Below are 26,559 nucleotides of genomic sequence, written 5' to 3'. Positions count from 1 at the left end.
GCTGTAGTCCCTCCAAGGTCACCTTCCCCAGCTTGGGTGCAGCCTTCAGCCCAGCGGGTCAGAGGTAGCAGCAGCAGGAACCTGCCACCTCAGCACTGGGCTGGGCAATCTGAGGCTTTGATGACCTGGGGGCTGGGCCAGAGGCCCCTGTGCTTCCTCCTGGTCCCCAGGTGCCCATGGCCTGGTCACCAGAGAGTGAGTCTGAACATCCCTCTCACGGGAATGCTGGTCTCAGTGCACACCTCTGGTGATTCAGACCTAAGGCAACGATCGATGATTTCTAACTTGCCTTTTTTAATATTAAATAAAAAACCTGCACACAGTCTGAAATATGTACTTTATATGAATAAAAAACCACACTCTTCAATTTCTAACCATTCAAAATAACTGCTGTCATCATTTCATTTTTCTTTCTGTTGTTTTCTTGTGCTGATTAAAGGAGCCACTTCCACGTGGTGTGTGAGTGTGCGTGTCATTTTTGAAAGCTGAGTGTGGAACGTGTCACTCCATGCCTGTTGGGTGTTTGTGTGTTTGCTTGCGTGGAGGCACACAATGCTCAAAAGAACCCCCTCACACCTCTGTTGGCACCGTCCCTCTCTTTATTATCACATGGTTTCACCTGGAGTTCAGGCGTGGAACCCAGGGCCTCCTGTACCTGCTAGACAAGCACTTTGCTTTGAGCTACTTCCCCAGCCTCACTTTCATTTTCTACCCATGAAAGATCTTCCTATAAAGAGGCCTGCCTGGGCACAGTGTGAAGCCACTTGACACACAATGCCAAATTCTTTAGAGAAATGTTCACTGACTTATTCTTCTGAAGGCAGTGGAAACAAAGTCTCAAGTGTCCTGGTATCCAAGTGAGTGCTCAGAGATGACTCTTTTAAATCTTCAATAGTTTGGTAACCCTGAACTGCCCCCCATTGCTCTAGTATATACTTCTTTGTTTACAAATTGCGTGGGGAACCTCCCGGAGACTCCATAGTCAGGGAGGGCTGGCCAGTTACCCTGGTGTTAGCAGTTGGTGCCCCCTTCCATTCACCTTCTGGTTTGTGAGCCCATCGGACAGTAACCTTACTAAGTCGTATCTTTCATCTTGATTTTTTTCTTTTTCTTTATTGATTTGTCAGTCCCTTCTTACAGTAACCTTATCAAATGGTGTCTTTCATTTCCTGAATTGGTCAAGATCCGGGAGCCTGCGAGGGGAAAGCAGGCATTCCCAGGGATGAATTGTAGTGTTGACCTATGAAGGGCTGCAAAGTCACGGGCAGCGGTAAGGCCTCTGACCAAGGGTGGCGAAGCCTCCTCGGGTGGGTAACTTTAGTAAACGTTGGCCCCATGGTGGACTGCAGCAGCGAGGTGTTCTACACCAGAGCACCCTGTGTGGCTAGCGGCAGAACACGCAAAAGAAGCCTTGACTCTGGGGAATCGGCCAGCTCTAACGAAAGCCTGGGAGGAAGATGGGCAGAGCTTTGAATCACACCTGACCTCTGACCCCTGACTTACAAGCCTGCTCTGCAAACCCCACTGGAACTTGTAGCACAGGGACTTTATGTGGCTGTGCCAAAGCAGGGGCAGATCTGGAGGTAAACCAGGAGTGGCCGTCACAGGCACCTTGCACGAGTCTGTGGCCTGAGATTCTGCTTTACCTTCTGTTTTTACTTATGACCATGGTGGTTACAGATAACATTATGGAGCTAAAATGACCCGTTTCTCCCTCATTCTAGTTTTGATGTTCTGCTCCTCAGGTCTTTATCAGCATATTGCATTAATTTGATACATATATGTCTGATACTTTTTGAAAAAAGATGTATTTCTAGAAATTATTTTGGAATGTGCTAGAAGAAAGAATGTTTTTCTCCTAAAAGTTTAGCTAGGTTTTACAATCGGTTTTCATTAAAAAATATCATTACCATATATATGAGCCAGTATCTTTTTGAGAACTTTCCTGTAACTTATATGTCAATACTAAGCTGTTTTCAATTTTGGACTTTCTAACAGATGTTCTATTTACTGTGAACACCCCTTTTCCATTACGTAATTTCTCCCTTAACAACTGGAATGCTTGGGGTTATTAAGAATGCTCTGTGATTTCTATTAGGATTACTCTGCGTTTATAGATTTGTTTGGGAAAACTGCATTCTATGAATGCTCTATGTATCTCTATTTGTTCATCCCTTTTTTACCCTCCATATTTTATAAATATTTAAGATATGTCAATTTTCAATCACTGAGAACATGGCTTTATAATTTTTTTTACTTGATAATTTGTACTTTTGCTATCTGAGTAATTTTACATTTCTCTGACTGATTAGTCATGGAGTATCTTAATGGTATGTGTTCCATGCCTTAATTTGTATCTACACCACTTTCAGATGTTTTTTCATTGCTAACCAGGTACAGGGAAAGCTTTCCTGTCACTACCAAATAATGTTCACTACGTCAACAGCTTCTCATTTATCAGATCTTAATCTCTCCTCTGCCTCATCCTCCAGACTCCTTACTTTGAAATTGTGCTTATTTTGGCATAAACACCAATTATGTTTACAACATAGTGTCCTGACATTGATTTTTAGCTTTTGAAGTGGAAGCTTCATTCCCAGGTCCTAGACGCAGCCTCATCAATAGATTTATTCTCTCATTTCAATCCAGGGCACTCTCTCCACTACAAAGGCAAGTGCCGTATAACTTTTGATAATAATTTTACATGATTGATTAGTTTTTGATGCATCATTTGGGATCTGTCCTACTCTCATGGGGTTCCGTCACCTCCCTGTCCTGAGCCTTAGTTTCCACTGTCTCCATTTCATGTCTTCTCTGGACCACTCAGTAATCTTGGTGTGCACATCTGATTCTAGCCCCAGAACTGTTATTTCTAAGAATCCCCTGCAGAGCTCCCTTCCTTTAAAAAAATGAGAGGTAAGATGTTTAGGGTGGGTTCCCCTGCATATTATTGGTGGGAATGTAACTTAGAATGGTCACTATAGAAAGATTATAGAGGTTCCTCAAAAAACTAAAAATAAAATTACTCTATGTTCACTAGAACATATTTACCCCAAATACATGAAATCACTATCAAATAAACATCTGCACTCCCATGCTTGTTGCTACATTGTTCACAATAGTGAAGATATAGGAGCCACCTAAGTGTTCGTTAGTGGATGATAGATAAGGAAAATCACATAGGCATCCAATGAAATGCTGTTCAGCCTTGGAAAAGTAGAAACTCCTGTCATTTATGATAACATGGCTAAGTCTAGAGGACATCATGTGAAGCGAGGTGAAAGCCCTCTATAGAACACTGAAGAAAGAAATCAAAGAAAACACATGTAGGTGAAAAGACCTCCCATGTTCATGGATAGGCAGAATTAATATTGTCAAATTGCCATACTACCAAAAGTGTTCTATAGAGTCAATGCAATCTCATCTTAATACCAATGACATTCTTCACAAAACTAGAAAAAAATCTTTAAGTTTGAAAGAATAAGAAACCAAAATAGCCAAAGTAATACTGAATAAGAAGAGCAGTGCTGGAGGTATCACAATTCTAGACACCAAATAATACTGTGGACAACAGCAAGGTACTGGCATCAGAATAGGCATTGGAATAGAAGACACAGAAACAAACCCACAGAGTTACAGTTATCAACAAAAGTGTCAAAATATATGTTGGAGAAAAAAGTGCCTTTTTCACAAAGAGTGCTAAGAAATCTGGATATCCATACATAGAATGATATTATATCCCGATCTCTTACCCTGCACAAAAGTCACCTCAAAATGCACCAAAGACTTAGGAATTACACCAGAAATCTTGCAACTGCTAGAAGACTCAAAAAGCAGAATTCCATCAAATTAAAAAGTTTCTGCACAACAAAAGTAACTATTAAGAGAGAGAAAGAGCCTACAGAATGGGAGAAAATCTTTGCCAGCTGCTTCTCTGATAGGGGATTAATATTCAGAATATATAAAGACCTCAAAAAAACTTAATAGCAACATCAAAAAATAATCCAAACATAAAATAGACAAAAGAACAAAAAAAGAGATTTTTTTCAAAAAGAAATACAAAAGGCCAAAATTATATGAAAATATGTTCAACATCTCTAGCAATCAGGGAAATACAAATCAAAACTACACTAAGACTTCATCTCACTTCAATCAGAATGGCAATTATCAAGAATAGAAATAATAATAAAAGCTGGTGTGGTTGTGGGGGTGAGGGTCGGAGCTGCACTCATACATTAGACTGTAGACTAGTATAAATACTCCAAAAAGCAGTATGGAGATTCCTTAAAAAACTAGGTATGAAGCCACCATATGATCCCACTATCTCACTCTTTGGTATTTATCTAGAAGAACTGAAATCAGCATATTATAGAACTACAATCTCCTCAATATTTATAGCAGAACAGTCACAATAGTTAAATAATGAAATCAACCTAGATGTCCATCAATAGATGACTAAACTAAGAAATTGTGGTATACATAAAAAACGGATTTTACTTGACCATCTCTTCTTTAAGAATGAGATTATGGTATTTTCTGGTAAGAAGATAAAAATGGAGAACATTACGTTAAGTGAAATAAGCCAGGCGAATAAAAATCAGGGGGTCAAATGTTTTTTTCTCAGATGTGAAAGCTAGAGCAAAATAAGGGTAAGAAGGAGGGGGAATCAGATAACATAAAGTTATAGGGACGAGAGTGGAGTAGAAGGAGGAGATAGATTAAGAGGAGAAAGGAAGAATGGGGAAAGGGAGGAGATACAGAACACATATTTAAAAATCATGCTATGTGCATATATAAATATTCCACAGGGAGTCTCACCTTTATGTATAAATGGAAAGAACCAATAAAAATACATAAATAAATTAGTAAAAGGAAGGTCAGTGGAGCAGAGAAGGGAGAATAGAAGGGGGAGGTAGAAGGAATGGGGGGAGGGGAACACGAATTGAAATACAATTCCAGGCCTGTGCCATCTCAGGAGGGACCCAACTACTAGCATAACCATAATGCTCCAATCAAAAAATAGAAACAAGCCAGACACAGAAGGACAAACTCCACAGGTTCTCACCTACATGTGGAAGCTAAAGATGTTGAAATCATAGGAGCAGAGAATAGGGGTTTTGGGGGAGATAGTTGTCAAAAAATATTCAAATGCGAGTTTTCTAAAGCTACTGCTCTAAAACAAGGAGGCACAGGGGCCAGAGGCACTGCTCTGTGGTTCAGCGCAGCTGAAGGGCGTGTGACACTCTTGGTCACCCGCCATCTTCCCTACTGGAATGCCATCTGCCAGATCCATCAGCTGAAGGGCTCTCTGAGTCTCACAGTGAATATGCAGCCCCAGGTGGCCTTCCAGAGCCACCTGAGGTGGCTGGCGCTGCTCTTCTGTGCACCCCCAAACACCAGGGGCTTTCAGAGTCTAGGATGTAGATCTCTCTGGACTTTCTGGAATGAGAACATCCTCTGTCCTCATTTCAGAGAGTCTAGAGAGATCTGCAGCAGCTCTGCTGGTGAGCTGTGTTGTGAGTACTTCCCTTGGCTTTCCGTTAGGTATATTTATTTGGTTTTATGAGACAGGAAAGGCTGCAGAGAAATAGCTTCTCATCAAGCAATGATTATTTTAAAAGTTTCACAAACTTTCCTTAGTGGGAGTGTTTTGGAACAGATAAGAGCAGATCTGTGGTTCCATTTACAGCTCATTTGTGCTTAATTTGAAGAACCTTCACCCCAGTGCAGCTCTGATGTGGTCTGCCTGGTGGGCACTGAGGGCCAGAGGGCACACATGAGGACCAAGCTCCTGGGATGGTGGGGACCCTCCTGGCCCAGTACTGCCTTCCAGTTCAGCACAGATAATTAACTCCCTTATTTACTCATTTATTCTACAATATTTGAGAAGAAAATGCATATTGCTGTGCTCCAAAGAATAGGAAATTTGAAACACTGCTCATGAAAGCCTCCACAGGGTCAGCACAGAAGTGTTTTCCGGTGGCCTTGACTGCAGGTCTCAGCATGCACATGGCTCAACCTCTTCCTGCAGGTGGCCATCGCCACCAAGCCCTGCCCGGAGTTTTGCTATTATTGCTCTTCCTCCTGTGCTTATTCCACCCCCTTCTTCACTGTCTTTAATGTGCTCAAGACTAAAGAATCCTGGACACATGCTCTGTCTGTCTCTCTCTCTCTCTCTCTCTCTCTCTCTCTCTCTCTCTCTCTCTCTCACACACACACACACACACACACACACACTCACACACACACACTCACACACACACACGCCTGTCTTTGGCCTTCCCACCCAGCTTGCCCAGACACCACTCTTTCTCTTCTCCTCCTTTACCACATCATGGAAATGATAACATGGTTCTCTTCCCACCATGTTGGTGACTGGCACCTGCTTCAGCTCCTGATGTCGGACATCAGTGGTCTCCACTGGTTCAAACCTCCCTCCTGGAGATCAGTTTTCCTAAATCACAACTTGAAATAGAGAATTCTGCTCGGCATTCCTCAGAGTCCTCAACCTTGAACTCAGGTTTCTCCATCATTGAGCTGGAGTCTTGTCTGGAGGAACGCCCCCCAGTGTGTCCTAAAGGCTGGCAGACTGGTGGGGGAGGCAGGGGAGAGAAGGGGTGGAAGGTGGGGCTGCCCCTGGCTTAGTGCTGTGGGCCAGGGCAGAAGCCCAGGGGAGTCTGAGGAATGAGAGAATGAGGGCATCTCTAGGGCATCAGTGGGCGCCAGGAGCCAAGTGGTTTTGGGTTTGAGTGGAGAGGAAGACAGAGAGAACGGACTCCCTGGGCATTTGAATGGAGTGTTAAAAAGCACAGAGAAGATCATCAACTTTGATGCAGTGTTGACTTTCAAAAGATGATATTAGAAAAGGACTTTCTTATCTACTTGGAATAGTCAGTCATTTGTAAGGAAATAAAGATACCAAGTTGTAACAATAGTTCCAAGAATATTAGATGGTATGTACAGTACAGTATTTTTCAGAATATTAAAAACAAGAAATGTGATCAAAATTATTCAAAGGGTTTGCCAAAAAATATAAAAGTAGCCTATTATTAACAACTGAAGAGGAAAGTATTAAACTAAGTTAATTAACTAGGTTAATTTGTAAAGATAATATATTAGGGCAAAGTTTCTCTCAGACTTCTCCATTTTGAGGAGAAATATAAAGCCAACATTCAGGAAAGTACTGCAAGGAAGACAGAAGTACTTTAAGAAGAAGCTGCTTTTGAAATCTGCGCAAAACACCCCACAAACCTTTCAGTGACCTTTTCCTGCTGGATTGCTATTTGCTTCTCAGAAGCTCAATCTGCAGAGCACCTATGGACCTGGGCTGCAGCGTCCTTCAGGCTGGGGCTACGAAGTCCTTCCCAGACCACAGCAAGCCCTTGTAAGAAGCAAGCCTTTCTCAGAGAAGGAGAAAGAAGGCCCACATCCTAATGGATTTTGTTTGCCTGTAAAAGCAGCTTTCATTTTGTTAGAGCTTTGTGTCCCTTTGAAAAAGTATGGTCATTAACAGTGCCACAAATTAATGAATAACTTTTTGTCAACAAGTTTCAATCAAGCATGACACTTATTTCTCTGCACAGGTGTCCAAGGTACAAGGAGATACAGTGGGAGAATGTGGGAAAGGGACGGGAAGGTGCTAGGGTGAGAGAATGGAGAAGCTCAGATTTATCTCCATTTCTTAGGTAATCTACAAATACAATGTAAATTATTGTTAAAATGTTAAGACTGTAGAAATAGTATGAATAACAGCACAAAACACCTCTTCACATTGTCACTTGATAAAATGTATTTTCCAACCTTAAACAAATGGGTATGTCAGACCCTGGGAACAGGATGGAAAGTTAATGAGCAATCATTGCCTACTGTGCTTGTTTCATTGTTGGTTACTCCTGATTACTAAATGCTCAAGGACTGTCAAGGTGAGAGAAGTTGGTTCTTGCCTTTCTTGGTTTCCTGTAGGTTTTCTGTACCAGTGCCTACACAATATTCCCCAGCTTTTCAGATGCTTGATGCCAAGTTCTGCAAATCCTAATCTGAAAGTTGCACGTGCACTCGTATTTCTTCCTTGGCTGGCGCAAGGCAGAAAACAAGTGGAAAAGTAAAGGTCTATCTGAGATTCCTACGTAAAAGTCACCTCAAGAATTCTTGGCTATTTTAAATGTGGCAACAACAGCTGGAAAGTGTGGTACCCAGTGAAAGAATACCCCATGCTGATGGGCATCTGTGCCACTGAGCACAAGTGTTTGGCAGCACTTCCCGGAATTGTTCCTTTGGTCCTGAACACACTGATTATGAACGGAGTCTTCCACGTATTTACGAACAATTATACAGTAGTAGTCTGAAAGGCTGTTGGAAGAGGTCCTGCTCTCCGGTTCCCTGCACACAGCCGCTGTCACCTGTGGAGCGTGGCATGTGGCTGGACCGGAGCACCATCACTCACAGCAGTGACAGGATCCACAGGCACTGATGGAGCAGGAATAGAAAACTTAGAATATTCAAAGCAGCTGATGAGTTCAAATATAGAATGATTTGCTGTACTACTGCTGAATATTGAGTGGATGTGCAAGGATCAGATGGCTCTAGAATCAAAACTGGAGTGTTAATTTTTTTGAAGCAAATTACTTGCTGCCTGTGGACTATTTTAAGGATTTGGGAGCCATTGGGACCATGCATTCCTCGGGCAGCTGAGGAGTTCACATGTCCTATTGTTGCACTGTGCTCAGTTACATAAACCTAATATCTAATGTGCGTGTTTTCTAAATACCTATAGGAAGAAGGGAAGGGGAGAAGGAAGGGTGGGTGGCAGGAGAGTGTTAGAAGCACATAGGAGGAGATTTCCAGAAAGAAAGCATCCAACCCTCTGAGGGTAGAGTTTCTTATTGCCAATTTTCAATTTCTGTAATGCCATTCCTGGGTGGAGTGATCTAGTATAAATGTCACCCTCGGGAAATGTCACCCTCAGGAGAATGTTACCTTTAGAGGAAGTTTTGAGAAATTCTGCCTTCTGTTTTCTTAGAAAACAGGTAGTAACAGTAACTTGTAGAGAGAAACCCATGTGTGTGGGGGATGTGTGTACGTATGTGCCTGTGTGTGTCTATGTCTGCATATGTGTGTGTTGGTGTGTGTCTGTGGCTGGGTGTGGCATGTCTGTGTGTTAGTGTTTATGTGTGTGATGGTGGAGTGATGAGTGTGTGTAGGACAGGCTTGCCCCTGCAGGTGATATAAAGAAGGCTCACTAGCCTAAGGTGGACTCAAACCACACTATGAGCACTATCTTTTTTTTAATATATATTTTTTCGTTGTAGTTGGACAAAATACCTTGATTTCATTTACTTATTTTTATGTGATGCTGAGGATTGAACCCAAGGCCTCACAAATGGGAGGCGAGTGCTCTGCCGCTAAGCCCCAGCCCCAGACCTGGTCACTATCTTTTTAATGGAATCTACAATTTTTGTATTTTTATGTATCAATTTTTTAAAAATTGAACTTAAAAAAAATAACTAAAGTAATGAATTTACTCCTTCCTAGGCAAGAGAGCTTGCTGGCATTTCACTCCGTCAGGCTCTGGAGGGTGCCAGACTGAGGCGGAGGTCCCCTGTCTCAGTGCGGGCCTCCTGCAGGCTGCCTGGGTGCCGTGGGCTGCACTCCTCCTGGGCTGAGTGTAGTAGACTGTGGACAGCAGCCCGCAGGCTTGTCAGCACCGTCCAGCAGCCAGGCTTGACTTACTGCAGTTCCTCCGACGTGCCTTCATAAATGCGCTATTAGTCTTCTACCTGAGCATTTGCTTTGCAATATCCTATATTTCAAGTTCAATGAAACATCAAGTAAACTGAACATTACTATTAAAATTCATGCTTTAAAATTTCCAAAGCCAGAATAATCTCACTGCTTTGAACTCTCCATATTTTCCATACCAGTTTGTCAGAGTTGAATATTGACGCAACTGAATACTTTTCCGGAAGACCTGTGCTGGTGTTGCTCCTGGGGTTCTCTGCAAGCACCCAGGAAGTCCCCTGCTCGTCACTACCACTCCCCTCTATTGCCTTAAGCCTTGGGGGAAGGGTGACAGCACTTTCAGAGATCATGTTTGGGGTCCATGATTTTTTCCTAGCACAACAAATCTGGTGACTATCTAGAAATGTTGTTCTGCAGGTTGGACTGGAAGACAAAAGCATACCAAAAGAGATGAAAAAATCGAGACTTATATTCTGTAAACAAAATATCATGGAACACAATGGCATTTTCCCCCAGGTTATGATAGTATTTGTAGAAGAAGAGAAATCACCTTAACATGTGCTCATGAACAATGTTGTCTTCATTACAATGCCATCAACTTTTAACTCAATTATTCCACTCCATCCTTGACAGTGTTCTGAAATACAGTAATTCTAGAATAAGGCTAGTTTGCTAGAATTGAAGAATGAAACACAAAGCACTTTACAGTGGACTGAGGAAAATTCTCAATTCCCAGCACCAGTATTCTGGAGATGCTCATGGGTCCCATATTCAGGGTATGCACATATTCAGGTACGGCTATGGCTACATATGTTCAAAGGCATTTAGGAGAAAAGACACTGGCATTTATCCAAAGTAAACCAGGTGGCAGGCATTCAAATGTTATCTCATCAACTCTCAGCGTACATGGCTATCAGTTCTGAACATGAGGGTCTGAGAGCCGCTGTCACTGTGCCAGTCATCTACGTAGAAACACGGCTGGGACTCATTCTCCATTGTCTGATCTTGCAGCCTCTAAACCACAGACTTTGTCTCCTGCACTAGAGGCCACGGACACCCTGAAACAGTGTCGGGCTGGGTTTGTGACTTCCACCACAGGGAAGAGTAGTTGAACATTGGCCACATGTCAAGCGTTAGTCTAAGCACATTACACGGTATTTCATTTTTCAATTGGTTCTTACAAGAATCCTGTGAAGCCATTTTCTTCTGCTCACCTAATCCAGTCTGGGGGACTGAGAAATAAAGAATTTGTGGAGTGAGGAGTCTGACCTAGGCCCTCTGACTTCAGAGCTGATCCTGAAGGGATCACTGAAGTCTAATCTTAGGCTGCACCTGTAGCCGCTGTCTGTGTTGTGCTCCTGTCACCCCCTGCCATCCCCAACACAGGCAAACTCCAGGCACGGGCCAGCCCTGGAGTCAGAAGGAGCAGAGAGCTCCCGGGGTGTGACTCACAAAATTTGCAGTACATTTCAAATACAGCTGCCACAGCAGGTCCAAAGTGATAGTTCCCATTTTCAAGTTGAGCAGGCTGAGGCTCAGCTCAGGGTGACCACAACTCTCAGGAATGCGATTCCATATTAGGAGTCATCAGTAATTAGAATGATAACTGTATTCTCTAGTTCATTCCTCTGTACAACAGGATGGTGAGATGCCCTAGGCTTGAACAGGATGCCCAAGACATTGCCTTAAAAATATTCCAATAACAAAGAGTCTCTGAAACGGATACCGGCTAAAGAAGTGGGTTTTTTTTCCTATTGCTTATTGTTTCATTTAATGAATTTCCATTAAAAAAAACACTCATCTTCTATGGTTTGAATTATATAAACCTGATTGTTTTAGAATTTATTGCCAAATTTATGTATGACTCTAGGTTTGGGGCAAAGACTAAATATATGTAAAGAGAAAAGTATTCTCGTATTTTGAATAAAACCAGATAGAACTGAACTGGTTTAAAAATAATAAAGATATTCTCTATTGGATTCAGATCAGAGAGAGACCCAAACATTATGATAATAACTTTGATGTTTCCAATGACACACACTGCTGTAGTTGAAATGGTCCCTAAATATAAGTAGCTTGCCTAAAACAGAAGGCAACCAGCTGCCAATTTGCACCTCATTGCCAATAGAGTTAAAGGAGGCATCTGTGGTGTTTGCACAGTCAGCAGGAAGCCCCTGGATGCCCAGACACCACGTCAGAAGTGAGTACATATTAATTCCCTTAACAAATGCCTTTTCTGCAGCCAACCCAGGGGTATTTATTTCTAGAACAAAGAAAGAAGAACAAAAATGAATCCATATGGATATGTGTTTAATTCCTTAGTGAATCAAATTGGTGCAATAAGATTCTTGCTTAAAAGCAAAGGTGGTGGCCAGGAGGAGGCGTCAGGCTTAAAATTCATTCTTAAAATCCGTTTTAGAACCAGATGGGCTGTTTATCTTTCCCCTTCCTCACATGTCTCACTGCAGCATGGCTGTCTTCGTAGCACTTGGATAGTTTGCTGGGTGTGAAATGCTGGCAGGGCTTTCTGTTTCCCTGGCACCTGTGACCTGGAGGAGCCACACTCACAGACCTGTGAAGCCTCAGTCTTTCCTGTCATTGCTGGGCACCTCCATGCAGAAGAATGACTGACAAGTGTCCGGCTCTTGGTATTGTTGGTGCCGGGGTTCAAATCCAAGGCTTGCTGTGTCTTAGGATTGGGAAAAAGACCTCTTATCATTTCTAAGTACCAGTTTTCCCACTGATAAAATCATTGTCTGAGGTTTTTGTGAGAATTAAAATTCTGTAGCATAGATGATGAACTCGTACCAAGTAAGTGCTTGGTGAGGGCCAATCTTCCCTCTATAGGGTCTCACAGTTTGTGTCTCTTTGGAAAGCATGGTCTCCACCGCAGAGAGCAGCAGGCAATGCACTTAGGTGTCAGCCAGGGACCAGGAACCTAGACAACTCTGCCACCAGCTCAGTGTTGAGGGGACAAATCGAAGAGCTCAGCAGCTCCAACAACCAAGCTCTCTGGCCACCGTCAAGGTCACCTGCTCCCCACGCCTCTGATGGTCTGTGGCTCTAGCAGGGCAGGGGACTTTTGGAACCCAACTGCTTCTGGCCTGCATTGGCCTTGCAACACTGACTAGGGCCATCCCCAGACCAGTTGTCCAAAGGCCATGGTGGCACCCATGACTTGCTTCCCCTGACCCAGGCAGTGTGCTCTTTGGGAATGACAATGGTGAGGTGACATGCTCTTCAGTAAGGGCCTGATGGGCCAGGTGAGGAGTCCTAGTCAAAAATGGTTAAGGAAAACTTTTCTTCTATTTTCCACATGATTTACAAAACAAAACAAAACAAAAAAACTGAGAAATGGAAATCATGCAGGACCAGGAGAAATGGTTCTTGCTGGTCATTATATAAATATCCACTTCTAATAATTCTGTGACCGGAATTGATTTCAGGATTTCCAACACCAGTTGAAACTTGAGGACTTCCATTTCAGTGTTGAGTATTTTACCATTAGTGAGGCTAACTTAGTCATCTTTACAAACATAAATTTCCAACACTGTCGGTAAAAGGTCTGCTCAAGGGCTGGAGAAAGACCTTGGGAATTTCAGTCTTACTGGCCTCGGATCTTTCCAGTCTGCCTGCCAGCCCAGACAGCAGTGCCTAGAACCTTCTTTCATGTGATCTGAAGAGAGTATTGCGGTGATCTTTGCAGCAATACCTATTTTAAAGCCAATGTTACATACAAACACGTCATGCTTCATTCTGTCTCCTGCTCCCTTTGATTGTATATAAAGATCTGTGCTCTTTTTTTGATAAAGGCATGATGGAAATTGAGAAATAATGGTGAAAAACGAGGTGTGAGAGAGGACAAAGTCATTATGAAGGGAAAAAAAAGTTTAGAAAGTTGGAGGGGACAGACTCCTGTCATCTAATATATTTGCTCTAGGCACCACAGTGAACAGTTAGAATTTAGGGGTAAGCATTATTTTAGCTACTATTTGCAGATAAACAGAACAAAAACAAAAACCTCACCTCTGGGCCATTGAGTCTTTCTTCCATTGCAACTCTTTCTGTTACAGTCCACTAAATGACCCTGCTAGAGAATTTTCCTCAACAGGAAGCTCCATGCTTTCATACTTGAATTGGGACTGGAATAACCCGTTGTAGAGTGAAAGGGAGATAAAGTGTTTACTGACCTCGACTTCAGCTACAATACACCACCATGTTCAGGGATGTCGAGGAAAACTGCTCTTTGTAAGAACGAGCCTGTGCTCCAAGGAGCAAGTCTCCTTTGTTCCCTGTGCATTTGACAGTCCTTCAGTAGACGTCAGGTTGCAGAGACTGAGTCCTACCACACTCCGCCAGAAAGGCCTGAACAATCACCTATGGTCCCGTGTGCCGTCTTGGTGCCACACTGTCCATGAGGCACACCTGTTAATCATTCCAGCCAGCCCCTGTCCACCTCTAAGGGAGAGAGAAGGGAAACTGTATGGAAATGGAAGGAGACCCTCATTGTTACACAAAATTACATATAAGAATTTGTGAGGGGAAAGGGGAAAAAAACAAGGGACAGAATTAAACAACAGCAGATGAGGTAGAGAGGGAAGATGAGAGGGAAGGGGAGGGGGGGATAGTAGGGGACAGGAAAGGTAGCAGAATACAACAATCATTAATATGGTATTATGTAAAAATGTGGATGTGTAACCGATGTGATTCTGTATTTGGGGTGAAAAATGGGAGTTCATAACCCACTCGAATCAAATGTATGGAAGATGATATGTCATGAGCTTTGTAATGTTTTGAACAACCAATAATAAAAAAAAGAATATCAAAAGGAAAAGGAAACTGGAACAATCTTGAAATTAGGGAAAAAGATGGAAGAGTGACTTAATAATTGTTATGGTTGGTGAGATGTTGAATTGTACATTCTCTTTTACTTTTTTAATTTCTCTCGATTGAATTGTTTATGAGAATGCATTTTATAAAAACAGTGAAGTCATTATTCTTTTTTTTCATTTGTTCATAATACTTATTCTTGACATTAGATTTATTTGGACTAATTATAAATGCATGGAATATAATTTGCTCCAATTCAGTCCCTTCACCTTCCCCATCCTCCCTCCCACTGTTCCCTTTCATCCACTTTACTGATCTATTTACATTTTTTAAAATTAGTATCTTATAGATATTCAAAATGATGAGTTTCATTATAGTATATTCACATATGTGCATTGGAAAGTTAGTTTGGGTTTATTCCACAGTTTTTCCCTACCCACTCCCCATTCCCTTCTTTTTCTTTTATTGATTTTATTTTTTTTAAATACACGACAATGGAGTCTATTACAATTCTTATTACACATATAGAGCACAATTTTTTATATCTTTGTATAAAGTTTGTTCACGCCAATTCATGTTATACATGTACTTGTTTTTTTGCATTACAATTCTGATTACACATATAAACCACAATTTTTCATATCTCTGTTTGTATATAAAGTAGGTTGACACCCAATTTGTGTCTTCAGACATGTACTTTGGATAATGATGTCCATCACATTCATTCCACATTCATTAGGAGGCTAATCCCCTGCCTCCTCCCTTTCCCTCACTCCCCTCTTCCCTATCTAGAATCCATCTATTCATCCCATGTTCCTCCTCCCTACCCTATTATGATTCAGCCTCCTTATATCAGAGAAAACATTTGGCATTTGTTTTTTGGGGATTGGCTAACTTCACTTAGCATTATCTTCTCCAACTCCATCCATTTACCTGCAAATGCCGTGATTTTATTCTCTTTTTAAAAAGTTCATTGAGTATATATATATATATATATATATATATATATATATATATATATATATACTCACATTTTTAAAAATCCATCCATCCACTGAAGGGCATGTAGGTTGGCTCCACAGTTTAGCTATTGTGAATTGTGCTGCTATAAACATTGATGTGGCTGTGTCCCTGTAGTATGTTGTTTTTAAGTCCTTTGGGTATAGTCCAAGGAGAGGAATAGCTCAGTCAAATGGTGGTTCCATTCCCAGATTACCAAAGAATCTCCATACTGCTTTCCAGATTGGCTGCACCAATTTGCAGTCCCACCAGCAATGTATGAGTGTGCCTTTTTCCCCACACCCTTGCCAACACTTATTGTCGTTTGTCTTCATAATAGCTGCCATTCTGACTGGAGTTGTATCTTAGTTTTGATTTACATTTCTCTGATTGCTAGAGATGTTGAAAATTTTTTCTTATATTTGTTGATTGATTGTATATCCTCTTCTGAGAAGTGTTTGCTCAAGTCCTTGGCCCATTTTTTGATTGGGTTACTTGTTTTTTCAGTGCTTAGCTTTTTGAGTTCTTTATAAACCCTAGAGAGTAGTGCTCTATCTGATGTGTGAGGGGTAAAGATTTTCTCCCAGGATGTAGGCTCCCTGTTCACCTCACAGATTGTTCCTTTGCTGAGAAAAAACTTTTTAGTTTGAATCCATCCCATTTATTGATTCCTGGTTTTAATTCTTGTGCCAAAGGAGTCTTATTAAGGAAGTTGGGGCCTAACCCACATGATGAAGATTAGGGCCTACTTTTTTCTTCTGTTAGACGCAGAGTCTCTGGCTTAATTCCTAGGTCCTTGATCCATTTTGAGTTAAGTTTTGTGCATGGTGAGAGTTATGAGTTTAATTTCATTTTCTTGCATATAGATTTCCAGTTTTCCCAGCACCATTTGTTGAAAATGCTATCTTTTCTCCAGTGCATGTTTTTGGCACCTTTGTCTAAAATAAGATAATTGTAATTTTGTGGGTTAGTCTCTGTGTCCTCTATTCTGTACCATTGGTCTACCAGTCTGTTTTAGTGCCAATACCATGCTGTTTTTTGTTACTATTGCTCTGTAGTATAGTTTAAGGTCTCATATAGTGATACCACCTACTTCACTCTTCCTGCTAAGGATTTCTTTAGCTATTCTTGGTCTCTTATTTTTCCAGATGAATTTCAGGATTGCCTTTTCTATTTCTATGAGGAATGCCATTGAGATTTTGATTGGAATTGCATTAAATCTATAGAGTGCTTTTGGTAGTATGGTCATTTTGATAATATTAATTCTGCCTATCCAAGAGCAAGTTAGATCTTTCCAGAAATAGTAAATGAATTCAGCAAAGGAGCAGGATATAAATCAACACCGATAAATCAAAGGCATTTCTGTATATCAGTGACAAAGCCTCTGAGAAGGAAATGAGGAAAACTACTCCATTCACAATAAACTCAAAAAAAAGATACTTGAGAATCAACAAAAGAAGTCAAAGTTCTATACAATGAAAACTACAGAACCCTAAAGAGAAATCAAAGAAGATATTATAAGATGGAAAGATCTACACATTCCCTTCTTAAAGTAGAAAGGGAGGAGGAGGCAGGGAGAGGGGGAAGGTGGGCAGGGTCAGATCAGAATATGATAGCCCAAAGAGTGGGGGTTTGGCCTGCTGAGAACTTCTAACTGAAGGAGATTGGAATCCCAAAAACAACCTCAGCAGCAAAGCCTCTGCCCTCCTCCTGCCCTCCTGTCCTTTACCCTTCTCTCCCAAAGCCAGTCATAAAACCTAGAAAGCGCTCTCTCTCTCTCTCTCTCTCTCTCTCTCTCTCTCTCTCTCTCCCCCCCCCTTTCCCTCTCTCTTTCCTTTCCTCCCTGTCCCCCTACCCTCCCTTCACCTCTCCCTTAAAAACCCTAATTCCAGACAGGACCTGCCTTAGGTCCAGAACGAAAGAAGGCTATACAGAGAGGCCAAGAAGAATCTGACCAGACAGGGCTTGCTAGGACCCTGGCAGCCTTTTACCATTAGCTCACACCCCCTTTTCCAGTCATTTCTGCATGGCCATCCATTCTTCATGGAACATAAACATAAAAACATGAGTTTTCCCTGGATCTGTAGGTCTTTATTTCTTAAGGCTTTTAGGTCAAATAAAGTTCTATTAAATAAATGTTATGATTTTTAAAATGTAAAGATATATACTAGTTCATAAATTAGACAAAGCAGTTTATAAAGATAGACTCTTTCTGAAACTCATCTGAATTTTTATTGCAGTTCCTGGACCTTTTACACAGCTATAGAATTAAGATACTGTATTAGTGGTAAGAGGATAAACAGTCCGGTAAGACAGAATAGAAAACTCAGAAAGTGATTGCCACATGATTTATGATTGAGGTGGGACTGCAGATCAGTGGTGGAAAATGTCAGTCTTTTTAATGAGTAGTGCTGAGACAATTGAGTATTTATGTGAAATTGAATGAAATTAAAGCTCCTACTATACACCGTAGACAATAATTCTGTGTGACATATAGAATTAATGTCAATAAAATGCTTTCAAGATAATACCTTTATGATTTTGGAGTGGGGTAAGTTTTCTTAAATATGACATAAAAAGCACTGATTGTAAAGGAAGATATTAAGAAATTTGATATTACTAGCAGTAAGTATTTATCATAATCAGAAGACACCATGGCAGAGAAAAGTCATTCTTAATATTCAAAACTAATACTTGGTGTTAGAAGTTAGCAATGGTTGCTATCTTTTGGAAGAGTGAATTGGATAGGGTTGGGGGAAGGACACTCCCAGGAGGCTGATCATATCTTTCCTAGATCTGATACTAGTTATACAGGTGTATTCACTTTTTGAAAGTTCAGCAAACTGTACTAACAATTTGTACATTTTAAAATGTATATGCTCTACTTCAACAAAAAGTCTTTATAAAGGAAAACTACTAAGAAGCTATTTGTAAAACATTTGTCCAGCAAAATAATAGAGACTTCCTACAGCTCAATAAGATAGACATCTCAATAAAAAATTGAGCAAAATAATTGAACACACTTCAGAAAAGAGAAAATCATATATTTGATTTATTCTAAAAGGTGCTCAGCCTTATTAATCTTCAGAGGAATGCAAATTAAAATGATTGATCTCTTTATACCAAAATTGGCTAACATGAAGAATCTGAGAAAACAGTACCTAGTGAGAATGTGGAGCAATGGGAACACTACTGCCCTTGGGCTAGGAATAAAAAAATTGGCACAACCACCTTGGGAAATGGATTGTCGTTACATAGTAGGTATGGAGGTAACATGCCAGGTGACTTAGTGATTCCTCTGTTTCAGAAATGGGTGCTTATGGGCACCAGAAGATGTTCAGAAGAGTATTTATAATAGCCTTGTTAATTATATCCAAACACTTGAAGTAATTCAAATATCTATCAACACAAGAATGTGTACATAAACTGTAGCATATTTATACAGCCATGTACTACATAATAGAATGAACTTTTCTGCAGAAAAATTCATATATGATATACATACATGTGAATATATATGTATATAAATGTATACATATTCACATTTTTCATAAAATTTCAGAGGTGTTTCTTAACTCTCTGAAGTTCATCCCAGATGTCCAGGTACAAGCCCCTCTTCTAAAAGTACCCTCATTTGTCAATCAAAGAAGATGCATAAAAGGTATTATGTATATATTTAATGATATCAGCCTGAGCCCATTTAGGTTTGTTAATGCAACAGTGAAATGCAGCCTCCAGGCCTTCCCATTCTTTCATTTGTCTGTATTGCCTTCATATTCGTTTATATTAGAAAGTAATACATTTTTAACAGCACTGTTGAGGTATAATTTGCATATCATAACATTTCCCTTCTGTAAGTATAAAATTCATTGATCTTTGACACTTCTATAGAGTTTTGCATCTGTCATCACTATACAAGTTCAGAACATTCCCATCACCTCCCAAAATTTCCTCAAGCCACATTTGCCATCAATCAAATGTGTATTTTCAAATGTAGTGTGTTGATTGCTTCATGTATTTCAAATAACTCATCATTAAAAGTAGCATAACACATTGTTGAATAGAAACTTGAAAAACATCAACCAAAATCTTTTGTTAAGTGTATTTTGAGGTTCTGTATACATACTTGATTAAAATCAGCTTATTTGCATCTGTTCTCTATTGGTAGTTTCAAAAAAGGGAACATACTGAACGGTTGATTTCTTCCTTAATATGTTCTTGGTGGGTGAATGTTGTCATGTTGTTCTGGGTGGGTTTTTAGTTTTACAAATTTTAGTTGGTTTTGGGGAAATTTTTCAGTTATACAAAGGCCCTTTTATATGGCAGCCTGTATAGTACTAATTTCTGAGAGAATAAATCATACAAAATAGAATGAAGCATAGAAGTTAGACTATATAGTTAAATTAAAACATAAATATCCAGTTGTAAATTATTTTCTTTATTAGGAATAACTAAAGGAAAGAATGTATTGATCAACTCTGATATTAAGTGTCTCAGAATTTAGAACAGTATAACAAGTATTTTAAAAGCTTTTCTTGTCTTTGTTCTACCACTTCATATTAAGATGCTGAGTATAATATAGAAGTACATATGGAATATAAATATATGAGCATATTATACTATTATGTATAATTGGGCTTCCTCAAGTGATGTTTTTTAACAAACTTTTATTATACATACTATACACTATTATTATAGAAATTATTATTTCTGCTTAAAGGTGATTGTATGGTTGGGAAATGCAGATATATTATGTGTAAAATTAAATATTTTTCTAAAAAAGTATAACATCAGATGTTCATGAATTTTGGAAATAAAAATACATAATGCCTAGCTAGTTCCTAAGAGGTAGGCTATATCTTCTGTTTGTCAAAGTATTTACTCTGAATTATTGGTGGAGCTAACTTTTATTGAGGTTTCTCTGTTGCCAGGTACTTTATTACCAAGGTTGCCATCAGAACCGGGAATGACATTACTCATTATCAGGATTGAGAAAATTGGTCTGAAAGACACTGGACAGTGCATCGATCCCTATATTACAGTTAGTGTAAAGGGTAAATAACTGGCAAATTGCATTATGTTTTTTTCTCAAATGGGACAAAGTTTTTTGACAGGGGATGGTCTTCTATATGTGACAACTTACTTTAATGCATTCTATAATGAGGCAGAATCCTAGAAGAGATCATAACAGACCATAGTTCTGAAAGACTTTTTTTTATTGGTTGTTCAAAACATTACAAAGCTCTTGACATATATTTAATACATTAGATTCAAGTGGGTTATGAACTCCCATTTTTACCCCAAATACAGATTGCAGATTTTTTTTTAAATAAGGACTGCAGCCTAAATTCCAAATACCAGAGACTGAAATTTTTTTATTATTTTTTTAATATTTTTTAGTTTTCGGTGGACACAACATCTTTGTTTGTATGTGGTGCTGAGGATCAAACCCGGGCCACACGCATGCCAGGCGAGTGCGCTACTGCTTGAGCCACATCCCCAGCCCCTAGTTCTGAAAGACTTACAAAAAAATATTTCCTACTTATATACTCACTTTTGCTTTTGAGATTTTTGCTCTTCAGATTCCATCTAACGTGCAGACTAAACATACACATTGTCCTTAACAGCAGCTACAGCCTTCAGGATGTAGATTAACAATAGCACCCCTCACCTTCCATGGGTGTGTAGTTTTCTACACAAAGCCCCATGTCCTGTTTTCCCATCTCTCCTGCTTCAGCCCCTCTTCTTCCTGTGCTACTGAGGTATCTACATAGGTGAGTCCTACAGAGGCAGATGAAAATCAGGGGACAGGGAAGTAGGGTGCGTCCATAACATCCATGCCCTGAATGCAATCCCGTGGGATGATGATGTGATTAAGGAATAAATTATACCATTTTACAGAAATAACTATAGTCAGTACAAAGGGCTTATTTTAACCTGTAGTTTTGCACCAAAGGAACAGATCGGTGCTGAAGTTAAATGGAGGAACTTTTATCAATTGCAGAAATAAAGTCAGATCCATGGGTTCATTAGTGCTAATTAAAAGAAAAATATGACCACAAAGAAAAACATTTATTTAAAGAACATAATCCACAGCACTAATACTGGTACACTTTTAAATTCCGATGTTACCAGTTATCAAATATATAGTGTACTGGAAAATATTTACATTGTAAAACTGCATACTCATTCAGAAAGTATACTTAAAACACAAAAATATTCAATGATGTTGTAAATGTTAAATTACCTTTGCATGTTAAACTGAAATATTTTTATGTAAATATTTTTTAATTATTAAATGTACTAAATTGTTTTTGAGCTTTTTGAGACACATAAATGAATAACACATAAACACTGAGGAGTTATTAAAAAAAGTCCTTGTTGAATTTGATTAAACTGAGATTTTAAAACCCGGAAAATTAAAACTATATATAACGTACCATCTGGTTGTTGTAAATTCAGGGTATGTTGTAAACAGTATAACCAGAATTTAGATAATATATATGAAAAATTATTCATTAACAAAAGGGTTTTTGTTGGCTGTTCTCATCCATTTTTGGTTCTTAACAGGGAAATTATGATAAGGTTAGGTTTAAAGGCTTTTCTAAATAAGTCATATACTTGATCAAAGTTAGAAATTGGTGGCAGAGCTCCATTGTGGCAAATTATATACTCCATATTTTTTTTTTTTTTTGCATAGAAAAATATAGTGGGCTATTCCCTAAGGAAAACATGTTTGTTCTTTTTACCACTTCACTATGAAGATCAAGTTTTGTTCACTTGGCCATGTAAAGGCTTCCTTGTCCCCTTCATGAGGTCTCCTATTCAGTCTATATTCATTTCTCTCCACATACCCCATGAACTTCAATAACTCTCACATACTTGCTCACACCAAATAGGAATCTCTTAGCCTGAGAATCTCCTCTCAGCTCTTTCTATGCCTCTTTAGGAAGTGTAACCTTTGCAGTTTCTAGATTTTCCATCTGTATATGTGAATGCTCATAAGCAGAAACTTATTTGTTTCTCCAGATCTGAATGGCATAGATTTAACTCCTGTGCAAGATACTCCTGTGGCTTCAAGAAAAGAAGATACATATGTTAATTTTAATGTGGACATTGAGCTCCAGAAGCATATTGAAAAATTAACCAAAGGTTTGTAATTATCAGTTACTGACTTCTTAAGGACACAGTACTTACCTGGGTTTGTGTTCATAGTGTACTTAACACAAGATCTTACGTCACATAGTTATGAATATTGACTTAAGAAAGTCAAATCATTTTTTTTAAATATGAGAATTAGCAGTTGCATTATCTAGTTGTGTAATAATGTGGTTAAATATTATTTGATAGGGAAGTTTTTCTCATAATACAGACTTAAGGAAGCAGGTTCCCTAATAATTACCTTAAGTCTTTTTAGGAACCTAATGATTACTAACAGTTAAAGAATTATTATTTTTTCTTTCAATAAGATGCATTGGGTAAAAAGATACTATAACTGGCAGTTAGTTTGTAAGAATATGGAAAGGACAATGTGGGCATGGTGGTTTCAGGAGGGAGAGAAATGATATAAGCTAGAATTTTTTTTAAAAGGAACTCTTTTAAATTTCTATTCTATCTAATATAGGTGCTTATTGAAACCATTTCTATAGGTACTGCTGATACTTAAGTAACTTCTGTTTTTCTTGTGGTATTTAATATTTTATATTCTTTGGTAGTTTATGATTCTACCTGTGTACATACATTCTTGCTATACACTTTTGTTGTACTTTGTAGAATTAAATGATATGGAGAAATGTCACTCAGGCATGGTAGAAGAGCTTGGAGTGACGACAGCCACAGTGAGTTGTCAACAGTTGTCTCATCAGACTGTTTGACACGTTACTTTGTAAAATCACAGGCTTCTGGTGACACATAAGAAATGTGTGGTCTCTGGCTTATGTGGTTTGTTTTAATTCCTTAGGTGCAGCTGTCTTCTTTGAATTCAAACACTGCAAGCCTAAAAAAAGGTTTACCAGCACCAAGTGTTTTGCTTTCATGGAGATGGATGAGATTAAACCTGGGCCAATTGTAATAGAACTGTAAGTGATATACATAATAGGATTCATACTGGTCTAATGGTTACTAGTTCATGTTTCTTCTTAGTCCCTCTCATCTAGAATATAACATTGGAGTAGATCAATCATCAAAGTATTTTAAACAATGATCTTTCTATTGTGGTTACAGGTACAAGAAACCCACTGACTTTAAAAGAAAGAAATTGCAGTTATTGACCAAGAAACCACTTTATCTTCATCTACATAAAACTTTGCACAAGGAATGATTCTGACATGAGTAATATGGAATTTCTGTGAATTTTACCACTCAGTAGAAACCATCATAGCTCTGTGTAGCATATTCATCCTTCAGGAGGCAGGAAGTGAGCCGTACCTATAGGCCAGTGAGTCCATTGCAAAGCTGTAGCACAGAACTAAAGTCCAGCACCTCATTGTTATGACTCCTTTGGATACAGGTTTATTGTAGATTTTGAAACATTTTTTTTTACTTTTCTATTAATTGTGCAATTAATAAGTGTTTGTTTCCTAATTTACCACTGTTTCTACCCTGCTTCCTGGAACAATACTGCTGTGGTAGGTATGCTCATCTTCAAACTTAATACAGCAATAAGAATGTGCTAGAGTTTACACATTTGCTCCAATATGGTCTTTTGATTTGAATTAACTTTAAACTTTTGAATTGAAGTGGGTAGGATAGTACCAGATTGCTTTGAAAGGAAATTGGATCAGTTATGGTCTGTCTTATAGGCTGTTCCTTAGAGCTGGCCTAAATTCACCCTCATCTGATAGTTCTACTTAGAAATAGTGTGCCTTGACCAGATCAATATCTTATATGGGAGTGTTCCCCAGGTTGTAGCTGTGACTTTTTTCCAGATGACCAGATTGTTTTTCTGAAAGTGAGCATATTTTTAGTCATGTTGATTAGTTGTTCTACATCACATTGCTATTGTTTCTAGGGTTAACATTAATGATTCTAGGGTTAATATTAAAACCATCTCAGAATAATTACAAATTTTTGGGTGGATTTACGTCTTCTAAATCATGTCATCTAAAAATAATTGAGTCAGATGCTAATGAGATACTGCAGGAACAACTGATGTTTTTCTGACAACTGATTGTGAAACCTTAAAACCTGCATACCTTGTCTTTATAAAGTGATGAGTATGCAAAATCTGGAAAGATATTCTATTTTCTTAATATAGGTAGATACAACTGCCATTTATTTCCTATTTAGATATATTGACATTCATATGAAAATATGCAGGTCATTAGCCTATTATAATTTCACTATTTACATTACTTTTAATTTAATGATGAGACATAAATAAAACTTTCATAGGTGGATATTTGATACACAGAACATAAAGATTTGTGAGGAGCTTTTTTGTGGGTTACATGTAGAACCCACGTATTTTAATGTTCACTATTTTAAATGAACAATGCATGAAGGGAATGCGATACTTGGCCTATTTTTAAACTAGTGTAAACCCTAATCATACCATCCGTTTGCTTTTTAAAACAAATAACAGTTGTTTTAGCCCTTGCACTTCAAGAGATCTAGTCTTTAATTTTTCAGTTGTCTGTTAGGTCAATTTTGTTTACTAGATGAATGTTAATAAAACTATATGAGCCTGAAAGAATTCTCAACCAAATTTAGTCTTTTCTTTCATCTGGATTGGGTTAATTTCACAAGTGCAAAAATAGTTCAGTCTACAGTAGTTCTAGGAAATGAAGAATTTGCCTTAATAAAATGTTCACTCAACTGAAACTCTGAGTAGCCAAAATTTCCAGACTGTAAACTTCTCAAGAGAAGGGCCTCATCTTCTCCATGTCATGTAAACTTTCCAAGGTGCTAGGCAGCACTCTGTACCCTGTGGAGTACTCAGTACCTTTTTATTTGATGTTACTGATGTTTGATGTTGCTCCCTTAAAATCTAATATTAAAATGTAGAAAACTGATACATTGTTCTTTCTGTTTTCTCATAGACTATAAAACATGTATATCAAAGTGATAATTTAAAAAAAAAACTTTTTTTTTTTGGTTGTAGATGAACACAGTACCTTTATATTTATATGTGGTGCTGAGGATCAAACCCAGTGCCTCACAGGCAACCCCAGCCCCTCAAAGTGATAATTTATATGAAGAAACATTTAGCATCGTTCCCATAAGAATGCTTTTTTTAACCTCTATTTATTTATGTGGTGCTGAGGATTAAACCCAGGGCCTTGCCTGTGCTAGGCAAGTACTCTACCACTGAGCCACAACCCCAGCTGCCACCAAATAATGGGGTTATATGAAAAAAAAGAGGATGCTTTGTATGAATGTCTTTCATCAGCATTAAACAAACTTAAATTGAACATTGTCATCAGCTTAGCTGTAATTCAGACCTGAATGACCAAACCCCCCCCCAAAAAAAGGTGATTTTATCTTGAAGCAATTAACACAAAACAATCTGTATCTCACAAATTCGTTGTTTAAATTTACTTTCTAGTGTGGGAGGGGATGAGTCACTGGACAATAATTACAACTATAGCAGTAATACTTTCAGGTTGAAACACTACTGCTTCACAAATGAAATGATTTTAGGAACTAAACTCAAACACAATTTGCTGGAGAGGACTTCTAAAACTTTTGAGATACAAAAGTATAATTGAATCAAGGGACAGTATTCTCTACACAACCTATATATGGGCAGCTACCTTGGGCTTTGCTATAGAAGTGGTACAATCAGATGGATGTAAGGAGAGGCAACTATGGGTGGGTTCAGAACTGCTCAGATAAACTACATAGAACGCATTATAGCTTACTAATAGAATAGATACAAAAAAGGCTTTAGAGGGAAAACTACTGTTGCTTTGAATAAAAAAATAAATCTTCCTTTCCTTGAAAATCTATCTTCCTAGCTAACATCACCTTTATTTAAATGCTATTTTAAAA

The 26,559-nt window shown here is 38.9% G+C and overlaps 1 protein-coding gene across 1 annotated transcript; it reads left to right on the top strand.

Moving 5' to 3' along the window:
- The first annotated feature begins 20,287 nt into the window (after positions 1-20,287).
- Positions 20,288-24,127, top strand: LOC308646560 (axin interactor, dorsalization-associated protein-like). Its single transcript, XM_081289669.1, has 4 exons — positions 20,288-20,621; positions 22,597-22,719; positions 23,341-23,405; positions 23,791-24,127. Exons 1-4 carry the CDS (start codon positions 20,534-20,536, stop codon positions 23,806-23,808), a joined length of 294 nt encoding a protein of 97 aa, XP_081145795.1. The 5' UTR covers positions 20,288-20,533; the 3' UTR covers positions 23,809-24,127.
- The last annotated feature ends 2,432 nt before the right edge of the window (positions 24,128-26,559 follow it).

Source organism: Spermophilus citellus, assembly GCF_964194105.1.
Source record: "Spermophilus citellus genome assembly, chromosome: 4".
Taxonomy (NCBI): domain Eukaryota; kingdom Metazoa; phylum Chordata; class Mammalia; order Rodentia; family Sciuridae; genus Spermophilus; species Spermophilus citellus.
This window is presented reverse-complemented; position numbering and strand designations above follow the sequence as displayed.

What these genes read in the sequence shown, in the direction of transcription:
- LOC308646560 (XM_081289669.1), top strand. Translation starts at nt 20,534, where the DNA reads ATGACATTACTCATTATCAGGATTGAGAAAATTGGTCTGAAAGACACT. An exon ending in TATTACAGTTAGTGTAAAGG is followed by an intron (nt 20,622 to 22,596) that starts GTAAATAACTGG and finishes TTGTTTCTCCAG; the next exon opens with ATCTGAATGGCATAGATTTA. An exon ending in TATTGAAAAATTAACCAAAG is followed by an intron (nt 22,720 to 23,340) that starts GTTTGTAATTAT and finishes TGTACTTTGTAG; the next exon opens with AATTAAATGATATGGAGAAA.